Source organism: Falco peregrinus, chromosome 8 (assembly GCF_023634155.1).
Source record: "Falco peregrinus isolate bFalPer1 chromosome 8, bFalPer1.pri, whole genome shotgun sequence".
In the NCBI taxonomy this organism is placed as follows: Eukaryota; Metazoa; Chordata; class Aves; order Falconiformes; family Falconidae; genus Falco; species Falco peregrinus.
In genome coordinates, this window is record NC_073728.1 from 47,516,300 (window position 1) to 47,531,058 (window position 14,759).

Here is a 14,759-nt window from a genome sequence, read left to right on the forward strand (position 1 = left end):
ATTTGACCTTGAATTGTAAAGAAAGTTGAACAACTGCTACATAAACTACATTTCTCAAGTTTCTATTCTTTAAATTTAGGTACTGTTATTAAACAGGCCATACCATTAACCATGCTATTCTTAATAAATGACCTCAATCTACAATGCACCATATCCTGGCAAATCCCAGCGAACTCCATGTTCAGATACTATCCATTGGAACTCAACTTTATAAAATAACACTGCCTACAGTTGGCAATGTCCGAGCAGCCTCTATAACAGCCTACAGAATCCTAATCCATTTAAGTCACTGGCAAAAATACCTTCAAACTCTAACAGGAGCAAAAGTCACCCTAAATTCCATTCTTGTTTAAGTCACATTTAGTAAGACCTCCCCGGGCGGCAAACCCTAAAATCCCAAGACAGTCTAGTTTTAGTCCATTATGAATTTCCAAATAGCACTTAGGTGCATAACATTTATTAATGCCAAACAACATTATCCACTTATACATCCACTTTTTGTCCGTCATCCTGTGGGATTCAAAGTGCCTTGCAAACTTTGCAGAGTAATTTGAAGAATACATGAAGCTACTGCTTCATTCACGACTGAACACCAGCCACGGCTGGGGCAAAGTGACAGTAAATAACACCACCAGCACAACGAGCAAGATGAGAAGTGAAGAAGAGTAAATACAAGAGGCATAGCAAGAGGAGCTTGTCAGCAGTATGTGGGTTTATGGATAGCTCTTCTTGTTCCTGGAACAATTTTGTTCAAATTTCGGTTACGAAATATTCTTCCCTGATTGTCAGTGACAGGTTTGTTTACGATTAATTAAAACAAAGCCATTTTAAAAATAAATTCAAGTATTTGGTTTCAAAGTCCAGAAGAAGATTTTTTCAATGGAAAGGAGCTGAAGATTTAGATATTCACAGAAAAAAACCCTGTGACTTGCCAACACGTGCCAAGTGTCTGACTAACGCAATTTAAAACAGACGAGACTACTCAAGCCACCCACCCCCAAAACGGGGCTTGTAATGGAAAGTCTGACAGACCCTTAACTATAGTGGCACTACTGGGTGCAGCTATAATATTACCCTCATAATTCTACTATATAATAACAACAAAGGAAAAAAAAGGTGAAGGGTCATTGCGCTTTGTCTTTAGAATTAAGATGGCTGTCTTCATCCTTACAGCATACTCTTAATTCTGGAGACACGTCTTAATAACCTCTAAATAGTTCCAACAAAAGAGCCGTGTCAGAGGAATGAGCAGGCCCCAAGGTGTTTCAACTGGAGTGTTTTCATCTGCCTTTATTGCTCTATCCCTCTCCAGAATTAAGGCAATAACCTGTGATAAATTATTCAGGAACTGCTACAGGGATCAAAGCAAAATCATTCTGTTAAAGTGCTGTTTGCAACATTTGGCACTTAGTGTGAAAACTTTTAATGTGTGCAAGCTGAAAATCAAGGATTTTAAATAATTTAACAGCATGGAGTTTCTACAAACCAGCTAAAGATAGCATGTTGCTATTTAACTGCTTTTTCCTCAGATCCTTTTTTTTTTTTCCCTGCGTTTCTAGCAAATCTGATGATGTCACAACTATAAACAAAGTGCTACTGAGATTCCGGCTACCCGGCTGATATAGTACTTCACCGGATTGGCAAGAAAACCCCTGAAATTCTTAGGAGAAAATCAGCCACTGTTTTAATACTGGACATTTTCCCTATTAATATAAAAACATGAAGGAAGTAGGAAGGAAAAAAAAAAAAGGAAGAAGAAAAAAAAGGAAAGCAAAGCACATAATTACTTAAGCCATCTTCAATTATATTTGATCTCCCTGGAAAAGAAACCTAAACGTACGTTTTGTATGCAGATGTAATGATTACAAATGTATTTTAAAAAGAAAGAGCTCCCTTGTTGCAACTGTTTTTCAAGGATGTTTTTCAGAAATATTAAAAACCAACAAAACCCCAAACCCTAGCCAGTTAGAGAGTCCTAGTAAAAACCACAAATTAAATGAATTTGGCAGTCCTGGACCATTTTCATAGTGATATTTTAACAGTGTCATCTCCCTGCGGATTGGAATACTAAGCATTTTATTGAAGAACTGAACTGTTTTTGTTTTCAGTACTTGCAAAATGAAGTACCTGAAAGCGCTTTTGCATGTATTATTTATTCATCATGATAGAAAAATAGCTTTAACCTAATAAATTACGTTTAAGAGAATTTAGAGCAAAAGTTTTGTTTATGATATAGCAACAGATTTAGTTCTTTATCAGTAGCTTAAAGCACCAAGTTTTCTTTATACAAATTAGACAGATGGTGCTTACAGTAGAATTTACTAAAGGTCTGTCACAACAAATGCAGCCAAGCTGCATATTTAATCACTGCAGAACCTTGTCTACCTGCAGCTGCCAACTGCTAATCCAATTTCCCTGATAAATGTGGCAAGAGACACGATCAGCAATAAAGAGCATCTAACTCCATTTTCCTGCAGGGCGTCTTTTGATGAACATTTAGGACGGAAGCATGGAGTGCACTGTGTGGCCCTGGCTTGTGGCAGCTGCATGCATTTTGAAGACACAGTTCTCAGGTTACTCACTTAATTCTGCCACTATCATTATGTTGCTATTGATCTCAGTAGCTCTTGTCTACACAGCATTACTCTAGATGAAGCTGAATCAGGCAGTTATCATGCATCAAACTTGCTCAAAAGCCTGGAGATTTCCCCTTAATTACTTGTGATTTTATTTGCAAATACCGTTAAAGTGTAATCAAGCAGTCACTTTCCAGGGTCGTTAAGAACTTGCTAGTTTAGGAATATATCACTGGCACTCCATTAAAATTTCTCTACTAAGACAGTTGCAAGCAAACCAGACAGGACAATGGCAAAATTATTTTAATAACCTGAACCCTCACATGAGATTAACAGTTTCCTACAGAAAGGATAACGCTATCCAGTGACCTCTCGTTCCAGTTTTTCGGATTTATAACTTGAAAAATATCAGAGATTAATCCAAGATAGATGAACTGCATCTATTTTTAAATGAAAAGTTATTAAAATTAAATACATAAAGCAACAACAAATGAAGAAGCTAGAATTAAATAATTGTTGAAATAACCCCAAGTACTATTTTTTTAAAAATACTCCGTCAATTCAAGCGATTACTGTGAACTGTGCATCTCCTGGCAATGTCACAGATGCAGTGCAGACCAATTAATTACTAAATATTTCTAGCATATCTGCTTATTTTCTTAGGAAAGAAAGTGGGTAAATACGATGATGTAGTCTTTTAAGTTTCCATCATATTTTAAAACAGTGAATTAAAAATTACTGTTGGGGGTTTCTTCAGAACCGCCCTGCGTGGCTGCAGCCAGCACTCCAGTGTGCATTGTTAACTATTTATTCAGTGACAGTAGAAGGGATCTCTTTAATGCAAGAGTGCCCTCATGTATTATCATTCCTGATGATGCAGCTTCTATCCAGCAAGTCTTTTTCTTCCCTAAAATATACTGTTGTTTTGACACAAACAGCTTGCTACACTTAAGGATTTTACTAATAAAACATAATGTTGTGTTAGATATTATGACTGTTGCCACAGCTGAACTGACTTGTCAAATCAATCCTAATATGGCTCCCACAGGCACATAAAAACCTTATTTAGCTATCAGTTATCCTAATCACTTTGTTCAGTTTAAGGGTGCAATACTTCAAGACCAGTTCCTATTTATACATATATGCCCAGCCATTTAATAAAGTCTTGATTTATATAATAAATTCTTCTTTGAAAAAATACTTTGAAGCAGCAGTGTTTTATCTAGTGTGTTACAGTATGTCTCCTCACACCCCCAAATAAATATGTTAATACACACAAACAGGATACTTGCATGTCAAGGGTGAACATTAGACATGTGACACAGGTAAGCTAGCACTGAAACCAGATTTGTCCCTTCGATTATAAATGGGGCTCACATGTGGTCACTTCATCTGCAAAGCACTGAAAAATCCCAAGGCTTTTAGGAAAATCTTTGTAAAGAGTTTATTTAGGAAGACAGCCATTCGTAGCCTTTGTATCTCTACGTCTGCATTCCAAATACACATATAATGTATACAGGTATAAATATACATACAAGTATACAGGTATATACATGCCAAGAGACAGCCAGAAAAGAAGACAGCTTGTATCTAAACGCTTGCCCCGCTATCTCCCATCAATAATTTCTTTCCCTACAATTGAAATAAACCTACCTTTGCTTCTTCTTGTTCAAAACTACTGTTGAATATCTGAGTCACACTTTCAAACGAAACTGTGAGGGGAAGCATGAAATTCTCAAACTCATCCTCGTCTTCACCTACAGGAAAAGAAATCAAAACAAAACAGCAAAAGCATCACATTCACACTGTCGTTGGAAGGGTCGGCCTCCTAGGCTTTCATAGAAAAATCTCACCGACATCATGGGAACTTTCATATGACCTACAGGAACAAAAACTTGAGGTTTGATATATTTTTACTGAGCTATCACCACAAAGACAAATTGTTGACCACAAACAACTTGTATCTGAGATCAGCACGTCTCCGCATTTCATATTTCTGTTTCCTCTGTTAATCTGACAGCAATTGTTCAGTACCCTAGAAGAATATTCAAACAAGTCAAGACTCAACAGTTCAAAAACGTTAAATTTCAAACCGCAACAACAGATTACACCCTTTTCAAACGTGTACTTTGTAGTATGATGTTTAAATCACAATCTTTTAGGATTGAATCCTATTTTTTTTCCCTCCTACCTATTTAGTATACAGAATGAAGCTGCCATGAAAATTAAAACTGGACTGTGTTGGGGTTATTTACGTGACTCTATTGCCTTGTTTGTTTCAGAAGGTGTGAATTTAGAGTAAAAGAAACAAGATGTGGGCAGGGAAAAAAGACATTGCCTTGGTTAGACAGCTGAAAGATAGCCTGGAAGCCTGGATTGGTTTTTGGTTCGTCGTGACGCTGAACAAGTAACTATGAACAGCAACTTTTTAGAAATGGCAATTTGCATGAGGATTCATACTCACACTACTTACCTTTAGGCCCCTAATGAGGGTAGCTTGCCTCTCGCACTCAGAGTCCCCTTGAGAGTAATTCAGAGTAGGAATTTAATTTATGTTCTTTAAAGAGTTCTTTGCTATAGGGCTTCTCTCTTCATCAGCAAAGTCTGGCAAACTAAGTTGCAATTGAACTTCGGAAGAGTCTTTTGTGTGTCAAATTGGTTGCGCAAAGCTACTGTGAGCTTTGCAGTTTAGTTTCTACATCTCAGACGCCCATCTGTAAAAGGGGCACCAGCCCAACCCCTTAGCTCTAGAGATGCTGTGAGGACCAAATCGCTTACCCCAGCACAACAGTAAGAATGACAGGAAAGGCCAAGAAGAAGAAAAGCCAGGAAGGAAAAACCAGTCACAACAGAGAGCAAAGCGTGGACTAACACATAAATCCAGATAGGGACACAGCAAAAAAAAAATTAAGTAATAAAATCCAAATACTCAGTAGCTTCTCATTAAGCAAGGATGACATCTTCCGTACTGAAAGAGGCAAATATCTTCCGAGAAATAATTGTGATCCTGCAATTAAAACTGCCTCATATCAATGCAAATATTTACACTGGAGAGGAAAGGCAAGCTGCAGAGGCAATCCCACCTACGGCACCTCCTCAGTTCCCAGCGCTTGCCTTTGTGACCTCCGCTGCTTCCCTTTAGCACAGGGCTTTCCTGCCCATCTTCCAGGGTTTTTTTTAAAAGCAAAGGAAATACTTTCAATAACTTTCTGCTACTGCACTGGCCAGCCAGAGTAGCAAAGCCTTCGAATCACAACCTGTGCTCCAGAACTTTCTGAAACTAGCAAAGGACTGACCCAAGCCCACGACCGGCACCCCACACCCGCAGCAGAGGCGCAGAGGGCCAGGCGCTCTGCATGAGACTGCAGTGCTGCTGCTGCCAGCCGTGGCAGCTGGTGAACTTCGGGAAGATCCATCCTGTCCATCTTGGCTTGTCTCCTTTGCCATCTTCTCTCTGCTCCTTTCAACCAGAGTCACTCTGGTTTTTTTGTCATTTCTGGACCCTTGTGGCCCCAGACTACTCATGCAGTGTTTTGTTTCTCTCTCCTTCCTTGCCAGCTCCAGCTCCTCAGGCAGTTCCAATGCGGTGTGAGCTCCTGAGCTCCCCATCTCTTTGCTCCACAGCATCAGCTTCCTCTTCCCCTCCTAGAAGCTTAAACTGTTTCTATATGCATTGCATATCCTGATACTTTTCTCCTTTTAATTGCTTATCAGATTTTCCTCAGAGGAAAAAAATTAGTAAAAGGCGGCCAATCATGTAGAAAGAATCCTATGCTGGTACTGTTCCATGTCAGCGCACAGATGAACAGAAGTCACGAGGACACTGCTCTGTGCCAGGTCAGGGTGCAGTTGCCGTTCACAGAGTTCTCAGGAGAAACCCAAATTATAAGAAGATAGCAAAAGTAATGCTGTGTCCCATCTGCAGTGCTGCGTGGCATTGGAAGACCATTCCATGAAGATATTATGCACACGTCCAAATTCAAGGTGGACCCTTCCTGAAGGCAGAATCTCCAGCACACCTTGTTAAAAAGTTGAGAAGACAAAAGAACTACCAGAACGCCCAGTGTTGCCTGGGTCCAACACTGGAATGACAAGCCAGCTCATTCTGGAAATGGGTAACGGGAAATCTTATCTGCTATTTTTGTTTCCAATTTCAGTGCTGGCAGTGACGAAAGAATACACAATTAGGACCTCACAGAGTACCGCTCTTTTAATAAAATAATTTGTATGTTTTAGAAAAGCAACACCAACGACTTCCTATACATTTCTTTTGCATTCCCATACAAGCCACTTACACATCCCATGAACAGTGCAGTACTAATAAGGAAAGGAAGAAACTATCCTAAACCAGCGTACTGTGGCAAATTGCTTATTTTCTGAAATTCAAACTACGCACACATTGTCTGAAAGAGGTGCCTCGCTTCTACGTTTTAGTAGATCTGTGTGTGGCTTACAGCAATAGTGCTTTAAACTTGATGCACTTGGAGAGGTTTGGCACTGAGCGTGCCAACATACACCTGTAAGCACAAGACACTGACAAATCATGCTGAACAGCTCCTGACGGTGTTTTCTACATCTTAAATCTACTACTTTTGGTATTGCAGAGGAAAAAGTGATTAAAATCTATCAACCCTAGAAAAACTTTCATGTAAACATAACTTCTACTGGTACTCTTGTATTAGTTTTGGTTACTATATACTTCACACAAAATAATACTCAGCTTACTTTAGAAGTCTTGGACAAAATGATGCAATTCTAAATGCCAAAAAAATTATTAAAAACAGAACCTGGGGCACACAAGAAATTCAAAGTCTTGAGTATAGTCATGAGGTTAAAGTAATTCAACAGAAACCAAGTGCATTTTGAAGCAAACAGCAATTAATATATTACTGTTCATCCCTACTACAATTACATTTTGCCAGTCACTCCAACAGCACATTGTTTAAAATGTAAATATTCTGAACTTACTGTATTTAACTAATTGTCAAAGATTTCTACAGCAATTATTTAGAACAACCCCCACCAAGAGCAATTCATCTTAATTTTGTTTCCACGTAAATTGTTTATCATTCATATAAAAGGGTTTTATGTAAAGCTCTTCACTTAATTTGAAAAAAAACCCAGAGAACACAATTGGTACAATGCTGTTTTATCTAAAAATGCCAGTTCACTCAGGCTGAAAACAGCTCTGGATTCACGAGGTAAGAATGCTGCCATTTAATGCTTGCACAAACACACAGAAAGGACAGTTTGTGTACACCTTACTTACCAAATTCGGATTCTAAAACACAACTTGCATGCTCTTCTATCAGTTCAAACCCAAACAAATTTATTCCAGGAACACAACTGACAACAGCCACAAGACTGATGTACGTTTTTTCCAACTAATCTTTTCGGATCTTGCGGAGTTGTTAATCCAGGGGAATGACAACAACCTCGATCAGCTTGTAGCCAGTCATAAGTCATGTGCCTGCATTTTGTCTGACATATTTACACAACCTCTACTCTGAGATGTAATTTTTAACACCTGTAATCTTGTTTTTACTAAATCATTCCCCCTGCCGCCCCCGGAAAAGTTACTGAAACTGCACACGTAACCTATTTTATATTAGAAAGCGTACCTATTGCTTGCGCTATACAACGCTGAGCAGGCACCGAAAGCGGTTTAACTGCGAGTAAACGCTGGTCCAGCTCCCAGATGCTCTTCTTTAAGCAAACACGGATCAACGTGGCTCGGTCTCGCCTCGCAGTTAGCGGTTTTCAGCACTGCTGAGCAGCAGCCAGCATGGGCCCCCCGTCAGCAGCGTGGGGAGCGACACCACCGCTGACTGACGCCTCTCCTCTCCATCGCTTCTGCACATGCGTTACCTAGTTAAGTCCCTGCACGAGGGCTGGAACTCGGCACACGAAAGATTCCTTCCACGTTTGGACAACAGAGCGCTAAACATGCAGAGTTCTGCGCTTTGGTGGCCGAGGGCTGTGCCTGGATTCAAAGTGACCAAGTCCTGTATCACATCCAGCTGTTAAAGCGTGCACTGGGTTTTAGAAGTGTCTAACCTCTCTAATTCCCAAAGGACAACTCAAAAGGTAACCCCAAGTGCATATTTAAGCATTGCTGGTTGAACTTGGGAATGCTTCTCAATGTTTATTAAAACTCAGAAAATCTTTGTATATTGGAAACTTGCATGAAAAAGTGAAAAAAACCCCCTTCTACTAGAAGCTAGAAGGTTCTGGCATGATCACTACATCACCTGGAAATGCAACACACTTACTCAGGCACTTAATGTTGTAAATCCTTACAGTTAAAATACAAAAAGTGCTTCTGTGCAAAAAAACCCCCAAACTCACCTTGCTTATTTCTTCAACAGAAGGCCACAAACAAATGCAGTGTCATTCCTTAATGCCATAAATCTCGGAATTCAACAGGCAGCGATTTAAATACCAACTACAACATATTTACTGTACAATTAAGCTGCGGTGTGACTGGTTTAATAACCTTAAAAATTCCTAGTACTACACAAGACAGCAAGGTGTCTCAGGGACACAAGACAGCAAGGTGTCTCAGGGAAATGGGAGGAGGACCCTACCTAAATCCACCATGAGAAGACGAGTGAGAGCAGTGTAGAACACAGTCCGGCACCTGAGGTCACTGAGGCTGTAATTCTCGCTGATGCCCAAGAAAGGGAAGTGCTTACTCTGTTGAAACAGAAGTATATGAAAAATTAAGTGTTCTACAAAATTTGTTACACACAACATTTTTTTAACATAGGAAGAAAACTTACCGTGTGATTCTGCAGCATGAATTTCACAGCCTCTATTTTCACGAGCTTTTTCAGGAGACTATAAGTAGCAGGCGTTAAGGAAAGGTCAGCCTCATGGCGTTATGATTGCATTATCAGGTCGTACAAACTTTCAGGAATCTTTAGTGAGAAAGAGATCCTAACTGAAACAACAAGAGATGTTCACAAAAAAATCACTGAATTTCATCTAGAAATATATGTTATATTCTTTACAACATTAAAGACCATAATCTATTATTAAATAAAGCAATTAGTTTTCATCTTTTCATGGCACATATTCTAGTCACAAAAGAGACGAATGTAGTAAATTACTTTTATCATTAAACGGAGAGTTTCTGGTAATAAATGGTGCTGTTTTTTCCCCAGATAGACCTGTGTCACCAGCATGCTGGGGAAAAAAAAAAAAAAAAAAAAAAAAAAAAAAGTGGTTTTACAACTGCCTGCATGGTAGATGCCGGGCACTTGGCAATGGGACTGGCTGCAGCCCTATGCAGCGCTGAAGGTACGGCCTCAACCACAGAGGTGATCTCCAGACCCCTCAAAAATCACATTTCATTTGTTTCAGTTACAACAGATAAAACCACATCTCACACACACTAAGCTAAGATACCAAAGTATCTTTGGACCTATAACAAGTGAACAGAAATGTCTGAAGAACATACAAAGTTTCTGAGCCAGAGCAAAGTCTGTAACACGGTGGTACAGCTGGGAATTTTGGATGCACAGGAATCCCAGTTTCTCTGACTTAAATATAAAGCACATCTAACTGACTACCGCTAAGCATGAACTGAAATCTCCCATCCACAAACTGGTTAAATTTGAGCCAGTGACAGTCCAGCTGGGAGGGAAGTACAGCTGCACCGAGCTCAGCACCACTGTGCCCTGCCCCCAGCGCAGGAACCTCAGGATCAGGAAGGTCTGCTGCTCCGGTCTCCACATCCCATCGGCAAAGCCCCCTGCCTCCGGGGCTGAAGCTCCTGGCCCTGCACCAGGATAAGGTTGACTCTGCACCTGCTTGTAAATGACACAGAAGCACCGTTTTCCTGGACTGCGTATATTCTACAGATCACATAGTCTAGCATGACTTCCTAGGCAGTTACACCCGATGAATCGTAGTATTTTTCTCTGGATTTCTTTTAAGAAATTGTATTAAATCAAAAGTTGAGTTAGCAAAAACTGTGTTATAGAAGCCTTAAAGTTCGGATGTTTCACAACCTGAACCCTCTCCTAGCTGTGTGCATTACGAACACCTTTAATAGCATCAGCACACTCCAATTCCCTGGCTCAGGCGAGTCAGACATTTGGGGTTGGGCAAAGGAGATCATGCTGTGTGTTCCAACAAGAGCCGTGCCGACATCTTCGTGAGCTTTGCACGGCTATACCCTGTGCCCCGAGGGATGCCTGCAAAAAGGGAGCGAGAGAATGGCCAAAGCAGCCGCCTGGACTCTCTGACCCCGCTGCCTCCCCGTTTGACGTCAGATGGCAGCGGGTCGGGCTGCACGGTCTCAGTTCTGCATCTGCACAATGGGGATATAAAAGCTAATGCGCTTTTTTCAGGGGTGTCACAGAAAAATTCAAACCCCAGCAACGCAACATTCGTAAGCACTGAAGGCATCAAAGGAGTGAAATGACTTACGGGCTTGTACATTCCGCAATGAATATTGTATAAACTGGACTCATTAGTTTACTGAATGCCGCTGACCCCTGGCATTGATGAAGTTCTTTGAGAAATAATCAGTATGATTGCTTAACTTTAGACCGTACAGTAGTGCCTACAGCCCTGTACAAACAGACAATTTTCAAACAAATACCTGTAACACTTATTATTGTTACTATTTTCCTTTTTTTTTTCTTGAGTGCTTGCTCCACTCTGCCATTCCTGCACATAATTGATTGAAGAGTTTGATTACTTTTATGTGAATAAACAATCTCCCTTCTAATCTTAAATGGAATAAATTATTTTTAAACAAGTAAAAGTGTAAGAACAGGTTTTATAGCTGCTATTGGAAAATCTCCTGATCTAGTTGTACGATGATGCTCCCCTGCCAATCTGTAACACTTGATGTAGCACCACCTACTCTTACACTGCAAAGCTGTTAGTTGAGGTTTTTTTGCCCCTGTTACAAGGGAGAGCCTTTTAAAACATAAGGCTAACAAAGACATGGATAAAGGATTTTTAAGCGACTATAAATATTTTAACCCAAGTTACTGTATTGTACAAAATAACAATGAAACTGTAGTTATTTTGCTACAAGACTATAGAGTGGAAAAGTTAATTATTAGAAAGAACTAAACATGCATGAGGGAGCAGCACTACGGCTTCAAAGACATAAAGGAATGACTAACATATTCCATTATGTAAATGAATTCAAAGATATTTCACGACTGATCAGCTAGGAGGGACATAATGATTTATAATTCAAATAACTGAGCTTTGAAATCAAATTGGGCTAATATATTTCAAAATATGCAAACCTGGAATAATTGTGAAAGTAATGTAAACCATGACACCAGCTCCAATCATTTGTTGCCTTTGTTGTTACTACTGTCTTACCATTTTTCTTCCTTTTTTTTTCCCTGTTATATAGTACAGTTGCTCAAATTGTGGCTTCCTTTTAATTCTAGACTATCCTTTAGAAAAAGTCTATTATGCACATAAAAAAAGAAAAGTACTGATTTCTAAGACTATGTAGAAGCTGATTGATGTACAGGAAAGTACTGAAATTAAATAAATTATTATTTTAACCTTTCAGGCTAGCCACAATTTAATCTATATCAAATATTGAAAATTGATCCTCTGGATCCAGCATCTTAACAACACACAGTTTCTTTCGAAGCAATATATACTTAATGCCTTTTAAAAGACCCTAATATAATGTGAAAAGGCCAAAGTTTGCAATGCCAGGAAGTAGTTATAAACTACTTCATATGTTTGAAATAAAAAGTACTTCAGTATTATTATTAAAAAAACCCCTATTGGTAGAGTTTTTAATAGGAAAAAAATACATATCTTTAAAAGCCAAAATGACCAGTGAAATTGGGTTGTACATCATTTTCCGGGAAAAAGGAAAAACAGCCTCGACAGGTGTAATTTATCATTTTTCTGATTTAATACCAAAGAAATATATTAAAATAATAAAAAGAATCCTGAAATCCTCAAAATTTGTAGTGATAAATAGCCCTCCCTGTCTTTATTGCATTATGCCTACTAACAGAAATATTGCATGGTGGATTTTGCCAGACAAGGACGATTATTTTCCAATAAAAAGTTGCATATTAAATTCCAGCACAAAAGTGGGTGTCTAATACTTCTGAAATCTTTTATGGTTTGCCACGGAACACAATTTTAAACTTAACTAATACAACATCATGGTGAAGTGAACCAGCATTAAAGCTGTCTTTGTACAACCCCACCCATCAAGGCAGGAAAGCTGCTGTTCTCTGATTTTGTGAAGTATTTCCATCCAAAAGTAATTGAATAAATTTTTGATATTTGTATGTTTTCAGTTAATCTCTCTTTTTACTAGTCTTTAAATGTTTCACATTGATGTTTAAGATGTATATTTATGAAGGCAGTGCTGCTTTACATCCTGACTATGCACAGGGGTCTGAAACTGCTCTTGCAACAGTTACCAAGTTTCTGCAAAGAAAAAAACTGCAATTTCATCACAATTCTACTCTTCAGGAGAACTTAGGTTATTAAATATCTACTTTTTCATCCTTTCCAGTCTTGATATTATTATATTTATTTCATGAGCAGAAACTCATTTCCTGCAAATATAATTTGAGTAATTTGAAAACTAAAGCTACACAGACATTTCATCCTTGGAAAGTAGAATTTGCACCGATAGTTTATAATGACCCTCATTTTTGAGAGCTACCGTGTGAACACATGCCTTTGAAAACTGCCCCAAGTCAATATGGAACAGCAGATGCTCGCTGGCTTTAGCAGTAGTATGAGGCTGGTTATTTCAGCAACATACATATGTAAGTACACAGGCAAGCACTTTAAGTTAGGTGCACCATGTTAAATTTCTTGGTTATTTTGAAAGTGTTTTGAACCCTACTGAAGCAGTAAGTATACAGTTTAAAAGAGGAGAGAGCACACCAGTCCTTTCATAAATCTTATTCATGAAATACATGCCTCTCCTTCTGGTTTTGTGGAATTCCTCAGCGGTGTTCCACTTTCAAGTCCTTTCCAGCCCTATTTCTGTGATGCCATGAGAACATAAACACATGCATATTTAAAATATCAAGTTAGCTGCTTAATGGTATTTCAAGTAAACATACAGAAGTACACATTGCATGATTTTCATTAAACGAAATTCACTTACGGAATGTGGAAACCCACACTCATCTTTCAACCCATGGGAATATATTAAAATTCTTCTTACATGATTAGAGTTCTATGGAGAAATAAAATGACACCAATTGTCACATTCCAGGTGCCTCCCCCTCTGCTTGTCTAACAATCTCCTCTAGAAAATTACTGAAAAGTTGTTTTTATTTTAAAATAGAAAAGGATTTCAATATTGAACGATTTCATGAGCCCTGGTGGTTTATTATCTGTCGTATACCTTTTAAAATTGTGTCACATCAGATAGAACAGCTACTACTTTTTACAAAATCTTCTTGCTTGATTGACTGACACTTCAAAGAGCAAACATTCTTCTCCAACTTAAAGATAAGTGAATATTAGAACAAGGTACAAATGGTTTGCAACAGACAGCCAGTTAGCATCTATGATCTGGCTAAGAGTTTCACAAAAGTACTTGAACATAGACAAAAATCCATGTGCAAAACCATGGCTGTTTTATCAGCAGTAATGATGACACTGACCCAGTGAGGAACAACAAAACTCAGGCAACAACAAAACACGTGAAGAGGTTTGTGTTTAAAATCTAACTTATGCTTCATATCTTAGAGTGGACTCGTTCTCAAAGTAGACCCAACCCTGTTCTCAATGGCTAACAGAATCCTGTTCCCAATATTGTTCAAGTCATCAATGGCACTGACTTCAAGAAGATGAGGAATGGGATCGATGATCATAAGCAACTACTTATATGATTCCTCTTTTATTTATAAGAAGTACGTAGAAATAAGCACACCTTTTAAAAACTATGCACAGAAAAAGAGAAACCACAATGAGTAAGTATTAATGTCCTAAGCGGTTTAAAACTGTGGCATACAAACCAACAAAGGTCTCATATTAATTTTTACCATATCATTTTCAAATAATATGTTATGCCATACACAATAAAAAAGGATATCCAACAGAGAGGTCATTTAGAAACTGAAGAGTTCTTGAAATCACAGGTTCACATCTTCCCCGGTATTTAAGATTTGTAACACTAGGATAAAAAAAAAAAGTGTGAGATTTTAT

The 14,759-nt window shown here is 38.6% G+C and overlaps 1 protein-coding gene across 1 annotated transcript in view; it reads right to left on the reverse strand.

Moving 5' to 3' along the window:
* The window catches only part of RANBP17 (RAN binding protein 17), a 160,933-nt gene that overhangs the window by 53,383 nt on the left and 92,791 nt on the right, over positions 1-14,759 (reverse strand). The window contains exons 16-19 of the mRNA XM_055811925.1: positions 14,647-14,727; positions 9,359-9,422; positions 9,164-9,272; positions 4,230-4,333 (exon numbers count right to left, since the gene is read on the reverse strand). Of these exons, the coding sequence (XP_055667900.1) occupies positions 4,230-4,333; positions 9,164-9,272; positions 9,359-9,422; positions 14,647-14,727 (358 nt within the window). The remainder of the gene's footprint in view (positions 1-4,229; positions 4,334-9,163; positions 9,273-9,358; positions 9,423-14,646; positions 14,728-14,759) is intronic.